The sequence below is a fragment of the Asterias rubens genome, chromosome 19 (assembly GCF_902459465.1).
Source record: "Asterias rubens chromosome 19, eAstRub1.3, whole genome shotgun sequence".
NCBI classification, from domain to species: Eukaryota; Metazoa; Echinodermata; class Asteroidea; order Forcipulatida; family Asteriidae; genus Asterias; species Asterias rubens.
This window is the reverse complement of record NC_047080.1, coordinates 1500671-1523079: the sequence shown is the minus strand read 5'-3', so window position 1 is coordinate 1523079 and position 22409 is coordinate 1500671. Positions and strand designations below refer to the sequence as shown.

Below are 22409 nucleotides of genomic sequence, written 5' to 3'. Positions count from 1 at the left end.
CAGGAAGTGTTAATTTTGTAGAGCGCCCTCTGTTGATAGTAACGCCAACGTATAAAATGGAAAGATTTTACCAATTTAGAGTTGAGTAACATCATTACATAAAACGAAATATATTGTTTAAAAATATCCATAGATTGCTTCTGATTTTTCTTCAACATTTACGTAAAGTTTGTATGTCTGAAAATGAAAGTTAATTTGGAGATTTAAAAAGGTAGTGAAAAACACTTATGCAAATTATTGATTGACGTCAAACTTTGCATACTGTTAGCCCGCGTGTGCATGCTGCGTGCGCATTTAGTACGGTCAATTCATTACGTTCGATAAGTTGAGTGCCGAAACGAGGCCATCTTACAACCTGATCTGAGGAGAAAAATGACCGATTTTCAGGCCGTAGCCCCGCCAGTTTCTATCTCCACCGACGGAAAAGCGGCCTTTGCTGACGCAGTACAAAGAGCCAAGCAGGTTTGTATTCTAGGTTTTGTCAAAATGTATATTTATTTGCGGCAAAGTTGAACCTTGCAAAACGTTTTTTCCACATGTACGAAAATGCATTGTTCGTGCAGCGTGGACTCGGCATGAGGCACGCGTTGTAAATTTTGTTGTCTGAAAAAAGTGAGACCGTGGATCATGGACGGAACTGAGATTGAGGAAAGAGAAATAGGCCGTCCGTCACACACTACCATCACATGCCCCTTGCACCGAAATATTTCTTGGTGTCACCCCATTTTTTTTTTTTTTCAGTGGAAAAAAGTGAAAAGAAGTCCATTTAATTTTTAAAATGATCAATCTTTCTTTATTTTACACCCCAAAAAAAAAACAGAGTTGAAAAGCCGAAAAATAATGAGGTCCAGCCGGAAACAGTCAACTCGCTCAAAGCGAAGTCGCCCCCCACTTACAAACTCGCCCTCTCAAAGACTTCCCTACTCTTCCCTTTAAATTTTTTGGCCATTAGAGTTAGACTTAGAGGGTGTTTATTAACTTGTTAATTTTGTTTTTAAAATTAAATTGAATTGTTGAATTTGTTCTGATCTATTGTTTTTTATAAATAAAAAATATGTGGAATTTTAACTTCCTACCAACAATTTGGATAACTTTCCGTATGGCGCCACCACTTTTTCACTCATTTTTACAAAAAGGGATATCTCATTGAGGTAAATTAGATACTATATTATTTCATATCGAATGAAAAAGTGGTGGCGCCATACGGAAACTTTTCCAACAATTTTAAAATTCACTTTTTTTTTCATTTCATTTGTGTTTATTTTGTTTGTTGTGCAAACTTAGATGATTTTTTTATTTTGTAACAAATGACAAATTGGTGGCACTGGCCATGCTGGCGGGACAGACAATTTTTTTCAAACAAAAGTGTGTGACTTTGTTGTAAAAAATAAAAATAACTTAATTAATATTAGATGTGTTGTTGTACTGATCAGATTGCAGCGAAGATCGGAGGAGCATCCGTACCTGCGGGCCAAGCAGGAGATCCACTCGGCGGTGGACTGAAGAGACCTCTTGAGGACTTCAGCGGAGAGGAACCAGATAGAAAAAAGAACATGGCCTTCCAAAGCATGAACGATCGTAAGTTTTTGGCGTACTCGATCCTCCGAGTCTGAGTTGATAGAGGTGTCAACCAATTTTGGTCAAAGTTAGGCCAAGTCTGAAACAAGTTTGACTGAAACAGCGACTACAGCTTCAGGTATGGCTAGAGCGTGTACGCTGCCTTTTCTTCAACACTGGCAGACATGCTGAATCAGATGCCCTTGGTCTTTGTGACCCATCAAGCGCTTTTTCAATTGAATTGCCCTCTGTAAAATGAAAATGGCCTTTGTTTGCACTCTCAAAGATGAAATTCCAGGCCTGGAATCAAACTTTAGACAGTTGTGTGGTTGGGTTATTATAAAGTTTGAAAAGATTAAGATTTACTTTAACAAAAATATGTACATGTTTAGAGTTGAGCGTTTATTAAAAATTATACTATTTTTACTCCTCGTTTCTCAAAACAAAACTCATGTCGCCACAAAAATAATGATAATATATATTTATTTTGTTCTTTTTCCAGCCTTAAACAGCATGTTTTCTATGAAACCAGTCATGCCAGGGTAAGAACGTTTTCTAAAATTAGTATTGTCATTACTATTGAACAAGTTCATAATATAAAGATTATGGATTCATGAGTACAATATCGCAGAATATAACACAACATGAAATTTAGACTCTTCCATTTCATGAGACTAAGCCGACAGAACTGGAACATTCCATCCCTCACATGGCACAAGATTAGCCTAAAATGTCCAACTATACCAATATTGTACTTTGGCTCGAAACAGTTGTTGCCATTGCACTAAACACATTTAAAATCTATACTTACTATTTTTATTTGTATTTGTTTTTCCCTCTTAGTGTTGGTGGAAACATAACCGAAGACTACAAGGTTCCAAGCAGTCTTGTTGGTTTAAGTAAGTATCTTTTTGACCTGGCCCAATTTGAAAGAGCTGCGTAAGAAAAAAAAGTAGCTAAGCTAGAATGAGGTAACAAGCAAAAATACCATTTGACATAGTATAATCTGTAACTGAAATCCTGCTTATTTTGGCTTAGCTGGCAACTGTTAAGCATTATTTGTTGTTTGACAGTCTATGCCTGTAAAAACAAACGCTTGCAAAGCAAAGACAAAATCTTTCTTAGCAGATATGGGTTATCGGCCCAAAACTGTAAAGGTTACATTGTTGCAACTGATGCCCCATTTATTTTTTGCTTAGCAGTATTTTCTAAACGTGGACATGTAAAACTGTTTTATTAATTTTAATTCTTATTTTGCATTCAATTAGAGCCCAATGCCATTGATAACCGTGGGTAGTGGGTGTCGAATGAATGCTACATTAACATTGAAAGCTTCGTCTTGGTTATTCAAGAGTCACAAAAGAATCATTTCTTTATCCCACTGACTTTTGATTGAAAGCCAAGCTACAGAACTTTGATTTGTTAGATTAAAAACACTAATGGTTTTTCGAGTATTTAAGTCGGACTCTGCAGAAAAGAAGCAATGGGGTTGTATTTCATGAAAATAAGTGTTTTGTTCACCCAAAACACCATCATAAGTTTTCTAGACACCCTGAATCGAAAACCCTGCTCAATGTACCAAAATGCAACAGAGGATTATGTTGCTTTGTGATTTGAACTGGTTTTAACGCCAGCCCTTGTCCTGGGCAATTACCCTGCTAAATGCACCAATATGCTTGCTGCGCAGTTTGCATGGGACTGGAATTGCACATGGCCATGCAGAACCTTGGTGAATGCAGCACGGTGCAGTAGATCAGTGATTGGACATGTTGGATGTCTTTGCCATATGCCATTTATTGATACATCTTAATTATGAAATGTGTTTTGTATTTCAGTCATCGGTAGAGGTGGTGAAACGATAACAAAAATTCAGAGTGAATCCGGTTGTAAAGTTCAAGTAGCTGCTCGTAAGTAATACTTTACATCATAAACAGTTCCGCATAATTTCTTGTCTTTAATAATTTCTCTCTCAAAAAAAACCCATGCTTTTAAAAAAATAATTTGTAACGTTGCCTCAACTACAAATCTGCTTGGCAGGAAAACTGGTTTGGTAGTGTATTTTATTTCTTCTTTCTTTTCATTTTTGGAATAACAAATTTGCATATCTGATAAACCTGAATGAAGTTATTTCTCTGATGTGAAGATCTATGTGTTATTAATAGTATTTTATGTCTGTCTTTCTCATACAGAAAACGATGTGGATAACCCAGAAGTAAGAACATGTACATTAACGGGTTCGACAGACGCATTACAGTAAGTCCATTTACTAAGTGTTTTTTATTTTATTTTTTAACCTCAATATTTTCAAAGCAGTATTCAAGATCATCAGTATGAAATGATACATCTGATCGATTATGATTCGATGTCAGATAAATTTAAATTTTTCTGGTTGGCTTCCCAAATTGTGTCCTGTGTGTGCTGCAACAACATAAAAAAAATCTCTAAGAGAGGTTTGCAGTAACACCATGTGTAATTTCTTGGTTTTTTAGGAGAGCCAAAGCGGAACTTAACAGCATCGTGTACAACTCAAAGGAGGCCGTTACAGAACAGCTTTTGATCAAAGCTAACAAAGTGGGTCTCATCATTGGCAAGAAGGGCGAGACGATCAGAAAAATGATGGTAAGTTGAAGTTTTATTTTGGTTTACCCTTACACCAATGTGTGATAAGCACTGTATACGCGGTACTTGACTGAATTCTAAGAAACAATCACATGCACATTACTCGGGTGGGATTCGAACTCGGGTGGGATTCGAACTCGGGTGTCATACCAACTAGAGGTAGTTGGAATCCTATGTTGTAGCAGCTGGTACTGCAAACGATTTAATTGAAGGGGATGAAGAATATTATTTTTGGTTTTACCCATAAACACCGATGTGTGTTAGCACTGTGTACTCAGTACTTCCCCGAGTCCTGCGAAAAAAGAAAAAAAAGAAAGAGAATAAAAAATGGGATGTTGTTGTTATCAATCTTCACTGATTCTGTGCTTTAACTTGTCTGCATTTCTGTCTTCTCTCTACAGGAAGAGTCTGGTGCAAAGATGATGATGATCCAAGACAGCACGATAAACACAGGTCTGGAAAAACCACTGAAAATCACTGGCGATCAGAACCAGGTCGATGTAAGTGGGCAAACAATATTATTGTTTTTTATTTTTGTTTACCCTTCAGCCCAGTGCAAATGCGATGCAAATTTGACATCAATTTAATGTCAAAACTCTCCTTTGGAGGCGGTCGTGGCACTTTCCCAAGCTCTGTGAAATTAGTCCTCAAACCCTAGACGTTTCCATTGCAAAGCAGACGTCTTACCACTAGCAGAGTTGCTGGACTCTGTTCTGTTTATGTTACTCACAAACTTGGTTTTCTTATTTTCTTGCAGAAAGCCAAGGAGATGATTCAGGAGTTACTGGATGTAAGTTTTTTTTGGGTTTTTTTGGGTCATAATTCGGCGAACAAAAAACCCAGCCAATGTCACTTTCATGCCTTATATCAAACCCATTTTGTCTGTTAGTTGAAACTGGCAGTAAATTTGACGTGGAGGCATGCAAGTTTATATAGCATTTAAATTCAGTGAGATCCAGTTTCTTGATTGATTAGTCTTCTCAAGAGAACTCACTGAGTCGTTAAGAATCCGTATTTATTATCTGCAAAAAGCTGCTGCGGATATAAATGCGTGATGAACCAGACTTGCGCATAAACTTCTTTGTTTAAAAAAAACTTAAAACTGGTCATTAAACAAAATTTGAATGCTGAACTAATTACATGTATGGGTTTACTTTGTTTACTGCTGATATTAGTTTTTTGTTTTGTATAATTTTTTAATGAGTGTAAAGGAGCTGCACCCTGCTAGAACCCTGCATCCATATTCAGTGGGTGCCGGGCGTATTCTGGGTGCTACAGTAAAACCCTAGCCTTGTTTTCGCTAACGCCACAAGGACCTTGTGTCCAATGAGTGGAGTTTGATAGTAGACCCGGCTACATTTGGTATTTTTCCTTTGAGGTTTTTCAGTAATTTTCAACCAAAAAAAGCTTTGTGAATCTTTCCATGTTGTCAAACGCTAAATGATCATATTTAATCCAACTAAGCTGTTTAACTATTATTGACAACATATATTGCACTACTTACTGGATACTTACTTCGTTGTTTTTTCTCCAACCCAATAGAAACAACAAGAATACGATAATAACTCCGGAGGAATGCAGAGACCCCAACCGAATTATGGGGCTGGTGGAAGTGAGAGCAGAGAGGTAAGTTTTTGACCACATCTTCCAAAATCCATCAAACATTATGACTTGGGTCTCTTGGGTATTACTTTAAAATAGTCCCAGTTATTGAGTGCAGCTGTTAGACTACATACTTAACCTGCAATAAACAAGCTTGTGGGTTCTTATCCCCCTAGTGAACCGTTGATTTTACAGTGACTAGAATAAGTGTTGTCGTCTAAGTACTGAATTTTAATTTCTTGATTTCTTCAATTCATAATCATAGACGTTGAACTAATGTTTGTATGAGAGATTATTGCTGTTGCCAGGTTGGCGTTTATATCCCCTTGTTGCCAAGTTCTTTTAATTGGAATATTATTTAAACAAACAATGTAAAGATTTCTTTTCTTAAGTCTCACTTTGTCTTTACTTTTGTCTTATCAAACCTCTTAATTTTGTTCTTCGTTCAGTTCACCGTACCAAGGCTCACAGTAGGCATCATCATCGGTAAGAAGGGTGACATGATTCGTAGCATCCAGGAGGACACCGGTGCCAGGGTACAGTTCAATGACGATGACGGCAGTGACGTCAGGGTCTGCATTGTTACGGGTTCCCTTCCTGCTGTAGAGCGTGCGCGGACCATCATCGACAGCATCGTTATGGAAGCCGAGGTTAGTTTTAAATATACCTGCCAAGAAAACAAATTTTATCTTTGTTGTCCGGAGAGTTTAAGTCAACATTTTGTTAATCTTGCTCTGAGCACCCTACTAGAACCACCCTGTACTCTTTTCTGTGGGTGCCGTGCGTGTTTTGGGTGCCACAGTATCTCCAGCCTGGATTTCGCTAACGCCACAAGGAATATCTTCCCATGAGTGGAGTTTGATAGTAGACCAGGCTACATTTCTTTATCATGCTGTTAATTTAAGTTTATAACTTTTTCATCCTCACTGGAAACACCCTACCCATCACCACCCTTTGAAAATTTCATCAAGACAAAACCTGAATTGAGTATTGTTTCTAACCCATGCAGCAACGCGATATGGAGAGGGGGATGGGCGGCATGAGAGGTCGGGGCCGCGGAAGGGGTGGCGGCCCCAATAACTTCGGAAACCGTGGCGGCGGCTTCATGGGTGGCATGATGAGGGACAACCACTTCCAGGGCGGCCGAGGCGGTGGTGAGATGAGAGAGATGCCAGTCGCATTCAACAAATGTGGGTTGATCATCGGCAGAGGTGAGTCTTGCTAATCACTTGACTATGTAGTCAACAAAATACTAAGTTGTGTAATTTTGAGAAGTCAATGTCCGCATGTGTCGACCAGTGTTGTGCATTCTGAGAGATAGATTGTTCACTATCACCGCAACCCTTTCCACAAGTCTAGTAACCAGAGGGAACTTGAAGAAGAGCTGCACCCTGCTAGAACCCTGCATCCATATTCAGTGGGTGCCGGGCGTATTCTGGGTGCTACAGTAAAACCCTGGCCTTGTTTTTTGCTAACGCCACAAGGACCTTGTGTCCAGTGAGTGGTGTTTGATAGTAGACAAGGCTACATTAAGTTTTCTTGGCTGCGGCTATAGCTTCATCAATCCATCATCCATTGGCTTATGCTTTATCACTGCTAAGTGGCCATATTTCCTAGAGCTGCTTAAGCACAACCAGTAGTCGTTAAATTACTGTTGCAGTGATAGCAGTAGTCTCGAATGAAGTAGTAGTCTTGCAAGATGTCAGTGAGATAAATTGTTCTCTATCACTGCAGCAACCCTTTCCACAAGTCTAGTAACCAGAGGGTCATCATTGATATTTCGTTCTAGGTGGAGCCAATATCCAGGCTATTAAGGGCAAGTCTGGTGCTCGTATTGAGATGACACAACGGCTGAACCAGGAGGGCGACAAAATCTTCACCATCCAGGGTACACCTGAACAGATTGAATCGGCCGAACAGCTTATCAGGGAAAAGCTCAGCGTAAGAACCTCTTTGTTTTCTTTTTCTTTTTTTCTTGGCGGGATGATCCATACTTGCACATGAAATTCTTGATTTAAAAAAAAACCTTCAGGCTGTTCTTTGTACAAAATGGAATGCTGTCGTTTACTTAAAACGTGTATGTACTCACTTTGTTTATTTATAATATTAGTTTTTCAATAATGAACGTGAAGGAGAACTGCACCCTGCTAGAACCCTGCATCCATATTCAGTGGGTGCCGGGCGTATTCTGGATGCTACAGTAAAACCCTAGCCTTGTTTTCGCTAACGCCACAAGGACCTTGTGTCCAATGAGTGGAGTTTGATAGTAGACCCGGCTACATTTGGTTTTCTTGACTACGGCTATAGCTGCAATAATCCGTCGGCTTAAACCCTGCAACCTGGCCACATTTCCTAGAGCTGCTTAAGCACAAAAAGTAGCTGAGCACAACAAAATTATGCTCAGTAGAATAAGGTTACCGGCATAATACCATTTTACATGTTCATTTGATGACTGGTATCCTTTCTACTATTGCTAAGCAGAAAATTAGTAGGTAATGTTTTCTATGAATCTTGGCACTGCTGCAGCAAGTGGTTGCAACTGTAGCCTAAGACAGTAAAATCACAGACTACATTTTAACCCAGTAGGAGCCAAAACAACAACTTGAGTAGTTATGTAGTAACTTCACTTGTTCTTTTTTTTTTTATTCATACAGGAGCCAAGCATGGGCAGAGGTGGTCCTGGCGGCGGTGGCCGAGGAGGGTACAACCAAAAGTAAGAAGTAACGCCTTTCATTTGATATACGTGGAGGAATTTGCCCTTCACAGGGATTTTCACTCTGGGTTACTAAGTCTTCTGCACCCTGCTAGAACCCTGCATCCATATTCAGTGGGTGCCGGGCGTATTCTGGGTGCTACAGTAAAACCCTAGCCTTGTTTTCGCTAACGCCACAAGGACCTTGTGTCCCATGAGTGGAGTTTGATAGTAGACCCGGCTACATTTCTTAAGGCAGTAACTTCTTCGGAATGGTTTTGTAAGCAAACATTGCTACATTGGAGACTGTCATGGTGGTCACTGAACTAAGCAAGATAAACTTAAATTTTTGGGTTGAACTAAGAGATTTTATTTTAAGAGCGGTGTTTAATTTCTGCAACCCAACTGAGCTAAACTTGTCGGTCCCCCTATCATTGGTTGTTACTTTACACTTAGGTGTGATCCCTGGCTACATGGCAGTTACAGGTCAAATGGCTTATAACCGCCCCTTGGACAAAGATATTGACAAAACAGGGAGACAGATAAGAGTAGGGCTGGGGTCGCAGGTTCATACCCCACTCCTGTCAGTTTTCCTTGTGTTTGAGTGAAAAGGTATTTAGATCAAAATCTTAACTTATTGTTTAATTTTTGTAACCCCTTTGCAGTGGCGGCCAAGGAGGCAACCAAGGTTTCAACGGTGGAGGTGGATGGGGTAACAACAGCTATGGGGGTGGCGGCGGTGGTGGTGGTGGTGATGGCGGTAGTGGTTGGGGACAACAACAGCCACAGCAGCAACAGCCGGTAAGAAACTCTCTTTACTCTTTCTTTCAGTCCTTTCACATGCGCGCATATCTGCTGCACGTTTGAAGATTTTGCTACCTCCTCAAAAGCTGTTAGACGTTCTTGTGTAATTTGTCCCAAAAATTGCCCAAGGGGCAAATTTCATGGACCTGCTTAAGTACAAAAATTTGTTCAAGCAAACAAATCCTTGCTTAGTAAAATTAGATTGCCGGCCAAGACTTCACTTAATTTTTATGCTAAGTAAACAGTAACTAAAAACCAGTCACAAGCAATGTATATGGCATGACATTTTGGCCAGTAACATGTATAAAATAAGCAAGTAATTTGTGCTTAATATGTAGTACTTTTGCATTCAATTAGAGCCCAATGCCATTGATGATCGTGGGTAGTGGGTGTCGAATGAATGCTACATTAACATTGAAAGCTACGTCTTGGTTATTCATGAGTCAAAAAAGAATATTTTCTTTACCCGACTGACTTGTGGTTGAAGGCCTAGCTACAGAAGTTTATGCTACAGAAGTTTATGTTGACAATTTGAAGAATTGTTAATAGTTAACAGTTCCAATGGTTACTGGGTATTGAAGTCTGTCTCAAAAAGAAACAGAGTATTAAGGTTTTATATCATAGAAAATATTACTTTAAAACCTTAACCACCATCGTGTGTTTTCTTAGCACCCTGCTGAAATGAACACCCTGCTAAATAAAACGCAGCACCAGGTTCTTCTGCATTGTGAAGTGCATTGGTCTACACAATTGGATGGTAACAAATAATGCACCAATATGCCTCGACATTTTCCAAAGGACCAGGATTGCAGATTGACAAGCCTAGGCAGCTATGCAGAATCCTCTTAAATGCAGCTCGGTGCAACAGAGTATTTAAGGTCTTGCCTTTTGACAAACTTCTTCATTCACCAAGAAAATTGCTTAGATTTGTATTGAATATTTACTTCCCGCAGCAGCAAGGCCAGGACCAGAGCAAGTCTCACGAGGCAGCATGGCAGGCCTTCTACCAGCAACAGCAGCAGTACTACCCTCAGCCAGGGCAGGGCATCCAGCCCCAGGCCGCTGTGGCTAGCCAGCCGCAACCGTCTGCTGCCGGCACACAACAGACACCAACACAATCACAAGGTATGACATTTCAACTCGCTCATCACTCATCTTTTCTTCTTTTGAGTTCCATTTCATTCATCCATCGTCCCACCAAGGGGGGACACTTCAAAAATTTGAATCGTAAAAAATATAAAAAAACTTGGGCGATACATTGGTAGAAAAGGTACCGTTGAAACATGAATCAGAAATGGATTTTTATTCCAAATGTTGTGATCAACAAAATTCAACTTGTTTACCTTAAGTTGAGAAAGGTAGTTACGATTTAGAAGGGGGAAAAAAGAAGGTAGATGTGTACCCTTTTCTTATGGGATCTCATTTCACTTGGAGGTTTTGACCGCCCCTTCAGCAGATTGGGGCAAAAAGGCGGCCCTTGCTTGAAGCCCATGCTGATGGGGCGGTCAGTTAAAGTAGGTAGTACTCAGGGGCAGTCTCTCATACTTAGTGGTCCACCCTTTGGTGTGTTTTGCTTGTTTGTCGCTCTTTAGCAGGCCAATCCTCGACGACGGCGGCCGGCCAGCAAGACTTTTCCAGCCAATGGGCGGATTACTACAAGCAACAAGGTAGGTCCTTCCCGTTGGCATTTTTACTTTAGGTTCTGACGAAGGTACCAAAACAAACGACGCCTCCAAGAAGCAACTATCTCTGCGCAGCAGGATCTTAAAAATTGCACAAAGGCCTCTATAACCTTTCCGATGCCTTCCTAATTGCACATCTCAACCAATGTTTTCATTGTTTTTGTGTTATTGGTAATAATTTTATTTGTGACTTAATTAATAACTTAATAATGATAGTTAAGCCATAAGACTGTTCACAGCAACCGACTGTTGTATGGAGTTTAACCCCCGAAGTAAGGTATTGACCTGATAGGGAGACTGCCAATAAAGGGATAGACAGCTTTAAGACTTAAAGAAACGTTAACAAATATACAGGATAATTGGTAAGGGGGAAAAACTTTGTTTGTTCTAAAAGCTTACTGCTGATTATTAAAATCATATAAGAAAAAGAGGGGAAAAAATGTGAAATACTTGCCTCTAAAATGAAGTCATGTTCGAGAAAACTTTATCTTAAAAAAACCATGTTGATTTCGGTTTTTTTTACAACAAAAAAGAGGGTCCATGTGGGTGAATGCTGAACATTTGACATAGTTTTTCTCTGTTTTCTCAGACTTGACAAAAGATAAAGATAAGGCTAGTTTTTCACTATTCGTTCTGGCTCACACAACGGTGTTATTTCATTTATGTGGATGATCACATAAACCATGTCTGTAAAAACTATTTTGTCAGCTCCACCAATCCTGTATAATTATTACTCTATAGCTACAGCCATGCATTAGCTTGATATACATTATAATCTGTGATGAAATGCCAACAAAATATAGCTGGAATTACCGGATGATTTTTGCTGATTATACATGGCGTCTGAGATTACAAATTCATGCCATCTGCTGGCAAACGAAAGTTGAATACCTAAGAAACCACTTGGAGGTAAACCACTTTTTTTTTCTTTTTTGCTCTCTCTCTCTCTCTCTCTCTCTCTCGACCCGCAGCTGCTGTTGGACAAGCCCAGACCGGTCAGGCCCAGCCGGACTACAGCGCAGCCTGGGCAGAGTACTTCAGACAACAACAGATGATGTACGCCAATCAGAACCCGGCCGCAGCTGGCCAAGCCGCTGGCCAGCCAGGACAGCAGCCCAATCAGGTAAGAATTCAAATTAAATCTGTCCCTAAAACGATAAGTTCATCATAGGGGCTTCTTATATAACCCTGATATCCATCACTTTGTGACGCTAAGTTGTATTCATGCATAATCGATGATGAAATGCCAACAAAATATAGCTGGAATTACCGGATGATTTTTGCTGATTATACATGGCGTCTGAGATTACAAATTCATGCCGTCTGCTGGCAAACGAAAGTTGAATGGTGATGGCTCATTCCATATTTACTTCTTTATATTTGCTATTCCATGTGTATAGTTGTTCACACTATGAACACTATCTGTTGAAATGCATTTACCTGCAAGGTACGTGGGACTACACTTGAAGTACCGGACCTACTCCTTTTACACAGCACCATGTAATTGATTACAAGTTGCTGATGTGCAATATACAGCCAAACAAGCCAGGATCATCAAGCAACCCCCCTTTCTTTTTACTTAAAGTGCACTGGGTTCTTTAACATTAAGTGCACAACACATTGGACCAACAGCTTTACTTCCCATCCTGAGGACGAAGCAATCGTGGTAAAGTGCCCTACTTTTAAAAGGACACGAAGATCATCGTTGTTCGCCTGTTGCCTTATGCTCTTTTCCTTTTTATTGGGAGGGGGGCAACCTCGGTAGTCTAGTTGTTACTTAAAGCCATTGGACCCTTTCGGTTCAGAAAAAAAAATAAAAGTTCACAGATTTACACATAACTTACAGGGTTTACAGAAGGCAAATACGGATTTATTTTAAACACATGTCATGACACGGCAAAACGCGCGGAAACAAGGGTGGGTTTTTCCGTTGTTTTCTCCCGACTCCGATGACCGATTGAGCCTAAATTTTCACAGGTTTGTTATTTGATGTAGAAGTTGTGGTACACAAAGTGTGGGCCTTGGACAACACTGTTTACCGAAAGGGTCCAATGGCTTTAAGACACTGCTCTAGAATTGCAAGGGTCATGGGTTCCAATCCCACCCGAGTAACATGCCTGTGATAGTTTTCTCAGTACTGAGTATACAGTGCTAACACACATCGGTGTATGGGTAAAAACTAAAATTAATATTCTTATCCACGATGCCAATTTAACATTTCTTATAAAATAATAAAATTGTGTGATTGTTTTTCTCTTTTGTCATTTAGTCTGCCGGTTACCCACAGTAGCTTGATTCCCGGTACCAGCTTCTTTAAGTCTTGAGTATCAGGTGAGTTGTCATCACACACCCCAACATTTGTGACTTTCACATTATTTACTGTCGTGTTTTCTATGATTGAAAGATTGCATTTCTTGTCTTCCCAAATGTGTTTTCTTTGTCTTCCTTCAAAATCCCATGATCTGCTGTTTTTTTTTTTTTGATCTTTTTTGATGAAACATATATTGCTTTTTGATTGAGTTGAAATTGTATTATCTCAAAGAATATTTTTGTGCATGGATCACTTAACAATGATTGTTGAAACTTTTTCTTATATGCAAATTATATACTGACTCGTATCATATGCAAATTTGTGTATTTGTTATGTGCATATTCATGATGCTGTTATGAACATTTTTATGAATGATGATATCACACCTGATGTATTTTTGCATAATTTTTATTCTTGAATTTTTGACATATTTCTTTATATGGACTTTTATTGCCACCTTCTTTTTCTTCTGCAGGCGGGAATAATTTGTTTTTTTGTTGAATTTAAAGCCAAACTTAAATTTCATTCCATGTTTTTGCTTTCTGAATGCGTGATTTATTGATGAACTATTGATTTATTGATGACTCTGATAGTGTTAAGATTAAGTGCATTTTTGTTCAATTGTTCATTGTTTCCATTGTGTATCTTCCACTGTCCTTGTTTTTATACCATTTATTTATTTACTATGCCACATCACTAACTAACCATTTATATGGTTTTTCATCTGCATTATGTGTGTTGTGTTTTAAGTAAAACTATCCCAGCGTTTGATTAACGTAGGGACTCATTTTTATAAACCATTACAATCCTTGTGTATTTTCTTGTTTTCCCTACTATTTTCTTGTCCACAGACTCCGCCAACTGTATAAATCTCCCATCCAAGTGTATTATCACAAAATTTGTCGCCAATATTTTGTCATCTCCAACACCGATTTGAGCTTTGATGTCGTTTACATTGAAATTACAGACAGTTGTACAAAGACAAGGAATATAAACAAACCGCTGATTTTTTTTGTTCGTAGAGTTCAGTCCAGATACCAATATTAATCATGACAAGTTGTGAGGATGAAGAGTTGTCCGAAGAAAAAAAATGAGATTTTCAATGGATATTGAGTTAGGAACAGGACCATGGGACACTGCGTTTTTGTCTTTTGGGTAGTACTGGAAACGTGCAAAGACTTTAGGGTCGGCTGTGAAATAAGCACATGAAAGAAGGTCCTTTTCCAACCATTCAATTGTCTGACAAAATTCAACGTTGGATATTTCCTGTTATAAAACAACAGTCAATTTTCACCAATAGTGTATAATATTCCATTTATTCTGAAGCTTACAAATAAATGATTAAGCCAAGATTTGTACATTTTTTCCTGCCATCGGTGTCTGGACAAAAGTTATCACGTTCCATTTTCTAGAAACATCTGTTGAATTTTTTAGTTGGTACAGTTTTTTTTATATCCCTTCGGAAAAGAAACAATTGAAAATGAATCTTTTTGTGGTGAATTTTATTGTGTTTTTTAATGTCTATCAAGAGAGCAAAAGGTCGCATAGAATTTATTCTCTATAGGGCAGGAGTTATGTTTATTATACAACAGAGAGAACTTTGATTGGCTTTTGGTCCGACACATCTTCACCGATGGCCTACAAGCGAGACTCTGCCCTTTTCTCCGATGTGTGGAGATTTTGTAAGTGGTTTTCTTAAGACCATCTGAGAGAAACGACAACACTGTCTCACGAGTAATTTTGGTTTATTCGTTTAGTTACACTTCTGTTTTCCTTTAGCATTAGGTTTACCCATGTGGTTTTTTTTTGTATCTTCAAAAATAAGAGCAACTTCTGAAGTTGCCTTGATTTTTTTTTTTTTTTTGTGCTACGGCTGGGGATTACGAAAACCAGATTTTGATAGTTTTATTGTGTATAGCATGTTAAAATTGTTACAATAAAATGCAGCACTCTGTAGATATGTTCAGCTTTTAAACTATCTGGATTAGTGTTTATTCGTATTAAAGAACTTTGTGTCTGAAACAGGAGAGTTCGGAAACTGGGCGAGCAGCAAGAAGAAACGGTAGGACTTGCAAACGAGAAAATTTTGATAAATATTTCAATTCAGAACCTTAGAAATGTACATGTATACTAATTCTTTGTGCTTATCAAAGATAATGTAAGACTATATTGCATCACATTGGCTTTGTTTATTCCATGTTAACTTGAAATGTCATGAACAGGTTGCATTTGTTTAGCTTTCACAGATTTCTTGTAATGTTTTTTTTTTTTTTTTTTTTTTTAATGACTTACTAAAACTTCAGAACTCGTCAAAATTTTCATGTGGAATTCTCATGGATGACTTTGATTCTCTATTTTGATATGTCTTTGTTTATTATGAGCATTGCTTTTTTTTGCGCATATGTTCTTCCAGTTATGAACATTCAAGGTGGGATGGCTTTAATATTCAAAATGGCGGCTCTTCTGTCGGCAAACCGTAAGTAAACGACTGCCACTTCAATCACTAATTTGCATATTACTTGTGATGCGTATTACCATGTGACGATCATTGCTTTCAATTTTTTTGATATTTTATTGACCATATGTGATGCTTTATATGTTGTAAATGGACAAATTAAATATAAATATGACCAATGTAAAATAGTTGTTTTTAGGAAGACTGGGTTAAGCTTTTCTGGCTATAAACGTGTACCTTTTAAAGTGATCTGATTTTTCTGTCGAACGCTTACTGAAGATGTGAATTTCACACTGTTTTTATGTATTAAGGGACTCGGGTAGGATAAGTTGTTTTCTGACAGGTCAACTTAGGTCATGCAAGGTCATAACGAGGTCAAAGGTGATCTGCCAGAAGCATTTGGGGTCGCACTGGTTCTACCACCCGAGAACAACTGACTGGCCACGCGTAAAAGGGTAAGCTGTGTCACATAAAAGCTAGTAGAAAATTTGCTACGTTGAAGAATTTATTGCGGTGTTTATTATTTCACTTATTGATCAATTCTAGCGATTTGATAACATTTTCCGTAAGGGGTAATAAATATTGATTACATTATTCTTTCTGTACATTTAAATCTGTATTATGAAGTGTATTGTAAACCAACTGCATTGTCTTATTATAGGGGTTTTGTTTACTGAAACAATTGTATTTTACTTTTCATTGCTTGGATTATTAAATGTAATTTTAACCATTGTTTTGTGCTGAATTTGTTGGCTCTGGTTTTGAATTTGTTTTTGCCTTTAAAATATTTTCTTCCATTGAAATTAAAATTAAAAGGCCGCATTTAGACAATAGTTCGGTAAGTATTCTCTAAATAATAAAGTTGTGTGAATTTTAGTGATCATTTGTCAATCTAAACAATATTTTGAATTGTTGAAAGGAACTTTAAATTTCATTGCAATTTCTAGCTCTTTCATATTTGTTTTTCTTTTTTGCATTTTGAAACAACAATTTGTTGACCTCTAGCAAAGTGTTTGAGAAGAATTCGAGTTCCATTTTTAAATCTCCATGTTCTTTCTCCAAACTATGTTGTTTCTTGCAATTGATTGGCAACAAAATTAACTAATGTCGGATGTAATACCATAGCTGTAAACTTACATTTTGCCCTATGTAGTGTTTAGTTATTTTTATTGTGAGATCCGAAATTATCTTCCAACAAATGATCATGTACAGCATTGCCCCTTATACTGTTTGGTTAAGTCCAATATTTCTTGAAAAGGATTCCCATTAAAACAAATGACAAGGATCAGAATAAAGAGTAGTCTTTGAGTTATTTTGAGTTGGCCTACTTGTTTATTATAAACAATACAGATAATAAATTGGGACTAAACAATGTACATGTACATGTAGCTGTTAAAGACACTGAACACCTAGGGTTATTGGCAAAGACCAGTCCTCTCACTTGGTGTATCTCAACATATGTAATGTACAAATTAACAAACCTGTGATAATTGGAACTCAATTGGTGAAAAAAAATAATGGAAGGAAAAACACCCATGTCACACAAAGTGGTGTGTTTTCAGATGGTTGATTTCAGGACCTCGAAATCTAATGTCTTCAAAAAAAAAGGGTGAAAATTACTTCTTCCTCAAAAACATGTTATTTTATTTCAGGGAGCCATTTCTCACAATGTTTTATATTATAGCTCTCCATTACTTGCTAATAAGTTAGTTTATTTGCTAACAACTATTTTGAGCAATTGCCAAAACAAGTAGTGTCAAGGTCTTTAAATTCAGGCTGAAGTTCTTCCACCTTATTATATTGGAAAGTAGCGTGGGCCGAAGGAGGATGTTTCAAAAGAGGGCGCTTTCAGCAGTTTTGTACACAGTTCACCATAAATGGGGGACGTCTATTTTGCAAATCACGCGGGTGTCGGCCGCAATATGTTTTTAAATTCAATTGCCATTCTCCAAATAAAAATGTTGATCTAGTTTCTCTGGCAATGTGGTCAGGAGGGCGCCCTCTTGTAAAATAACCTTTGCGGAAGAACGTGCAAAATAAAGAAATCCAAGTCTCTTAAAGGAACACGTTGCCTTAGATCGGACGAGTTGGTCTATAAAAAAGCGTTTGTAACCGTTTGTTATGAAATGCATATGGTTGTGGCTATAAACGTGTACCTTTTTGCGAACTAACACGGTCGGCCATTTAATGGGAGTCAAAAATTTGACTTCCATAAATGGCCGACCGTGTTTGTCGACGAGGTAAAAGGAAAACCGTGCAATTTTGAGGCATGTTTGTGTGGATCATTGTACATGTATTCTACTTTTACAACATCTTTCTACCCATATGCATTTTATAATAAACGGTTACAAACACTTTTCAAAGACCAACTCGACCGATCCAAGGCAACGTGTTCCTTTAAATATGAGACTAAGAGACGTGCTTTATTTGGTAAGACTTGACGGAAATGATTAAGTTTTAGTGGGTTTCTGAGTCATAGAAAGTTTGTACAATGTAACCAAAAGATGACGGCATCCTCTCACGCGGTGACGAGTAAAAACTTATCCGGGTGTTTTATGCCCTCTCTTACTAAGAAAAAGTGCTTAAACAATACGCGTTGCTATGGTGCCTGTCGTGGTTGTGGTTTGACCTGGATGTGACTTAACGTACATGTGTTTTTTTTTTTTTTTTAGTTCTGTTCCTTGTCTCCATCAATGATGTTCGTTGAACTTAAGGTTACCTGCCTTTTTTTACCCAGATATAATCGATTTGTTTTTCTTCCTGAAAACTGTAAATTTTGTCACTGAAAAAATATGTCTACACCAATGCTGGTTTCGAAATTGAATACGAAAGCGTTAAAGGAGTATTGAGAGAAATATTTAATAATAATAAAAATCATTATCGTGAGCTCATTTGTTGTGACTTAGTACAAAACTGTATGAGTAATTAGTTGTACATGCTCATCTAAACTTGCAATCACATGAATGTGGCCTCGAAACCTCACAAAGCATTAAACCGTCGCCTGTAAGTTTGCTGTCAAATGAATCACAGTTTCTGAATTTTGTGCAAAGTTCACAATCATACACGCTAAAACCATGAAGAGATGACCTTAAGTCACTGCAAGGCATGCATGGCGTAGAGGGCAAACAAACAAAAATTATTTGAAAAATAAATAACTCGAGTCCTTTACAGATACTTTTATATGACTTTGTCATAATATGATATCTGTTTGAGTCATAAATAAGCAGCTTACTTTATTTCTCATCTGTTTTGAATGTCGCGTCCGCATATTTGAGGCCATTGATAACAAAAACAGTGTTTGCGGGGGCAGTCTTTGGGAAAAACCCGCGTTGATGAGATTGCGAAACGCCAGGCGGCGCATGTTAAATCTAAAAACATGTTTGTCCCCTCGCTAAACTCCAAATTCTCTCTAGTAAACGCAACAAAAGCCCCAAATGTGACATTTTGCAGATTTTATGTTGGCATTTTGAACAGGTTATGTTCTGCAAGAACTTCAGTGCCGAAAAATGGATGAATAAAGCAAAACATTGCATAAACAAAGGGCCACATATATGATTGCGAAATCGGGGGAGATCCCTCCTATTTATAGTTGAGTTCAAGGACCGGTCACAATGTGCAATAATTCTTCCGTGTGTGTTGCAATAGCTCACCATAAATTTCAGACATGCGGTTTGCCCCGCTGTTTCGGTTACAAGCATTGAGGGATTGTTGCAGGTATGAATGCCACTAGTTTTCCATTGTAACAACGAAATGCATACTACGATACAAATCAAAAAGGAAATCAATCGATTTTAGACCATTGCGCAGGCCTATGTAGCCATAATTCTTTTTTTCTGTTATTTATTTTTGATAAAATGCACACTTGAAATTATGCTGTATCGCTCAAGAAGAAAAAATGGAAGACCCCCCCCCCCCCCCATGAGTCTAAAAGACGACCAGGGCCCAATTTCATAGAGCTGCTGAGCACAAAAATTTGCTTAACATGAAATGTCTTCCTTGATAAAAAATAAAAGGATTACCAACCAAATGTTTAATTGTTGCATATAATTGCTTGTTACTGGTATTCAGCTGTTGTTTGCTTACTCTGAAAACCACGTGGAAATTTGGTTGGGTAATCCTGTTTTTATCAAGGAAGATATTTCATGATAAGCAAACTTTTGTGCCTAGCAGCTCTATTAAATTCGGCATTGTACAGTACAAAATAATAATGCTGTTGAGTATCATCAACATAGTGAACACAAATTGTATCGCTCCTCTAGGTTATTTTTAGGTTTTTTTTTTCTAAATAATTTTTTTTTCATAACAAAAATAAGCCCAACAACAAGCAAACAAACAAAACATTGCCCTTTGCTGCCCCACCTCAAAAATGTCACGGTCGAGGTCAAAAACAATGGGTCTACATTGATCATGATGGCTTGACGTTGCGCAATCTTTGTCCATTCAGCATATAATATTTTATTCGACCTACGGAGTATTTTATGTTGGAATACGGTGAGAAACACAATTTTATTTTTAGTTGTGACGAATGTGGGTTTAGTTTGTTGCGGCCCCGTGACGACTATGAAAATCGGCTCCATTTTTTCGGAATATCTTTAAACGCTTCCACTGCACCTTTTAAGACAAGTTCAATTCATTTTAAGATGTTTCCCATTTATATTAATACTCGAAACATTCGGACGGTTCAGACAAACAAATTTATCTTCTTTTCCATTAAAGGGATGCTGCAGTGAATTAAAATAAAACAGTTAATTTTGCTGTCATTTATTTCTGATATATGTATTGAACCTTAATAAAATGTGTTTTGTTTTTTCCCCGACATATCTCACTTGCGTAATTAGCGAATAAGTCATGCCCCTCCCCCTTTTGTGGATTGTTACCGCCCCCTACAACCGACGTCACGTCGAGAATTTAAAACATCGTCGGCAAAAAGAGTCTGGTCCCTAACTACACGCGCCTAGGTACCAGGCCACACAGTGCACACGTCTCTTTATGCACGCAGCCAGGGGGCCCGACGGCTCGGGTTCCCGACATGACGTCACGTTTATGCCCCTTTTAGGGGCGGGGTGGGTTCCCCTAATCTCTTGAAAACCATTTTTAAATGCTTGCGCATTTAATAAAAAATATATAAAAATATTTCAGGTTTAAAAAGTCATGTTTAATCGTTTAAATAAAATAAAAAAACACTTCAACCACCCTTTAAAGGCAGTGGACACTATTGGTAATTACTTTTATTAGCATAAACCTTTCTTGGTGACGAGTAATGGGGAGAGGTTGGTGGTATAAAACATTGTGAGAAACGGCTCCCTCTGAAGTGCCATAGTTTTCGAGAAAGAAGTAATTTTCCACGAATTTGATTTCGAGACCTCCGGTTTAGAACTTGAGGTCTCGAAATCAACCATCTAAACGCACACAACTTCGTGTGACAAGGGTGTTTTTGTTTTCATTATTATCTCGCAAGTTCGATGACCGATTGAGCTCAAATTTTCACAGGTTTGTTATTTTATGCATATGTTGAGATACACCAACTGTGAAGGCTAGTCTTTGACACTTAACAATAGTGTCCACTGGCTTTAAACGGGAAAACTGTCGCAAAAAAACATTTTTGCAGAAATAACAAATGCAATTTTTCGAGAGGGATTATGCTATGATCGTAGTAGAAAATAACTTTAACCTTTTTACAAACTCTGTAGTTTTATTGTTGTACTGACGGGTGCAACCACTTAAGGCCAAATTTCATGTCACGGGGAAACATCTGTTTTGAAATTTCCAAATAATATTACTCACATGGCCAAAAAGTATGGCACGCCGCGAAACTACCATAATCATATAAGAGATGTTAAATTTGCATCGGGGATAAAGAATATTAATTTTGTTTTTTTTTACCCATGTTAAATTTGCATCGGGGATAAAGAATATTAATTTTTTTTTTTTTTTACCCAGATGGGTTAAAAAAAAAACTGTTTGCGCAAGAGTGCGTTGCGACTAGGGCCCGTATGGACACTCTTATTACCGATGATTACCGTAGTTTCACAGTGCCTTGCTTCCATTGGGTTGTGAAACCTTTTGTGCCTTGTGGAATTTTACAGTAGGACCCTACGTACAGTATACGTTTGTCAAGGATTATGGAAATTATATCGGTATATCGGTCCCGAGTTACTACAATTAAAAGTCGTCTGCATGTATACGGGATTGGCATAAGCATCGGCATTGGGGGGGGGGGGTGCTCGAGGGGGCGGATATAGTGTATCTAACCTGTGCGTATTTTCTATAGGTCTTATACATTCTGGTGAGCATTTTTTGCTCTATGAAATCAGTGTAGTTGATCCCTGGTCCAGTTTCAAAGAGCTACATATTGACATAAACAGCTGCGTGTTAATATAATTAATGTAAATTAATTGCAGATTTTATGTTGACGTTTTGAACAGGTTATGTTTTGCGAGAACTTAAGTGACGAAAAATGGATGAATAAAGCACAAAATTGCATTGAACCCAAGTCTCGACACTCATGGGGTGACAGGTCTTTTTCTTCAGCCGCGCCACGCATCTGGAACTCTCTACCACTTAATCTTCGATCTTGTGTTTGTACCGCAAAATTCAAGTCTCTTCTCAAAACTTATCTTATGTCACAGGTTTTCAATGACTAATTTTGTTGTGTCTGTTTTTCTTTGTGTTGTGTTTTGTTTTTGT

General features: G+C 38.1%; 1 protein-coding gene across 2 annotated transcripts; it reads left to right on the top strand.

The window, feature by feature from the left end:
• The first annotated feature begins 307 nt into the window (after positions 1 to 307).
• Positions 308 to 17013, top strand: LOC117303050 (far upstream element-binding protein 1-like). Of its 2 annotated transcripts, XM_033787101.1 has the most exons (20): positions 308 to 462; positions 1434 to 1578; positions 2060 to 2099; positions 2401 to 2456; positions 3393 to 3464; positions 3747 to 3810; positions 4047 to 4176; positions 4578 to 4676; positions 4934 to 4966; positions 5719 to 5802; positions 6228 to 6428; positions 6788 to 6989; positions 7568 to 7719; positions 8433 to 8491; positions 9136 to 9271; positions 10228 to 10399; positions 10867 to 10941; positions 11928 to 12079; positions 13226 to 13287; positions 14119 to 17013. In XM_033787101.1, exons 1-19 carry the CDS (start codon positions 373 to 375, stop codon positions 13244 to 13246), a joined length of 1983 nt encoding a protein of 660 aa, XP_033642992.1. In that variant the 5' UTR covers positions 308 to 372; the 3' UTR covers positions 13247 to 13287; positions 14119 to 17013. The 2 variants fall into 2 exon arrangements, with proteins under 2 accessions (XP_033642992.1, XP_033642993.1); XM_033787102.1 differs by lacking the exon at positions 10867 to 10941 and having other exon boundaries at positions 373 to 462.
• The last annotated feature ends 5396 nt before the right edge of the window (positions 17014 to 22409 follow it).

Excerpts from the sequence above, each read along its gene's own strand:
- LOC117303050 (XM_033787101.1), top strand. The coding sequence starts at position 373 with ATGACCGATTTTCAGGCCGTAGCCCCGCCAGTTTCTATCTCCACCGAC. Across the intron at positions 3,465-3,746 it reads TAAAGTTCAAGTAGCTGCTC|AAAACGATGTGGATAACCCA; the intron begins GTAAGTAATACT and ends TTTCTCATACAG. Across the intron at positions 6,429-6,787 it reads GCATCGTTATGGAAGCCGAG|CAACGCGATATGGAGAGGGG; the intron begins GTTAGTTTTAAA and ends TAACCCATGCAG.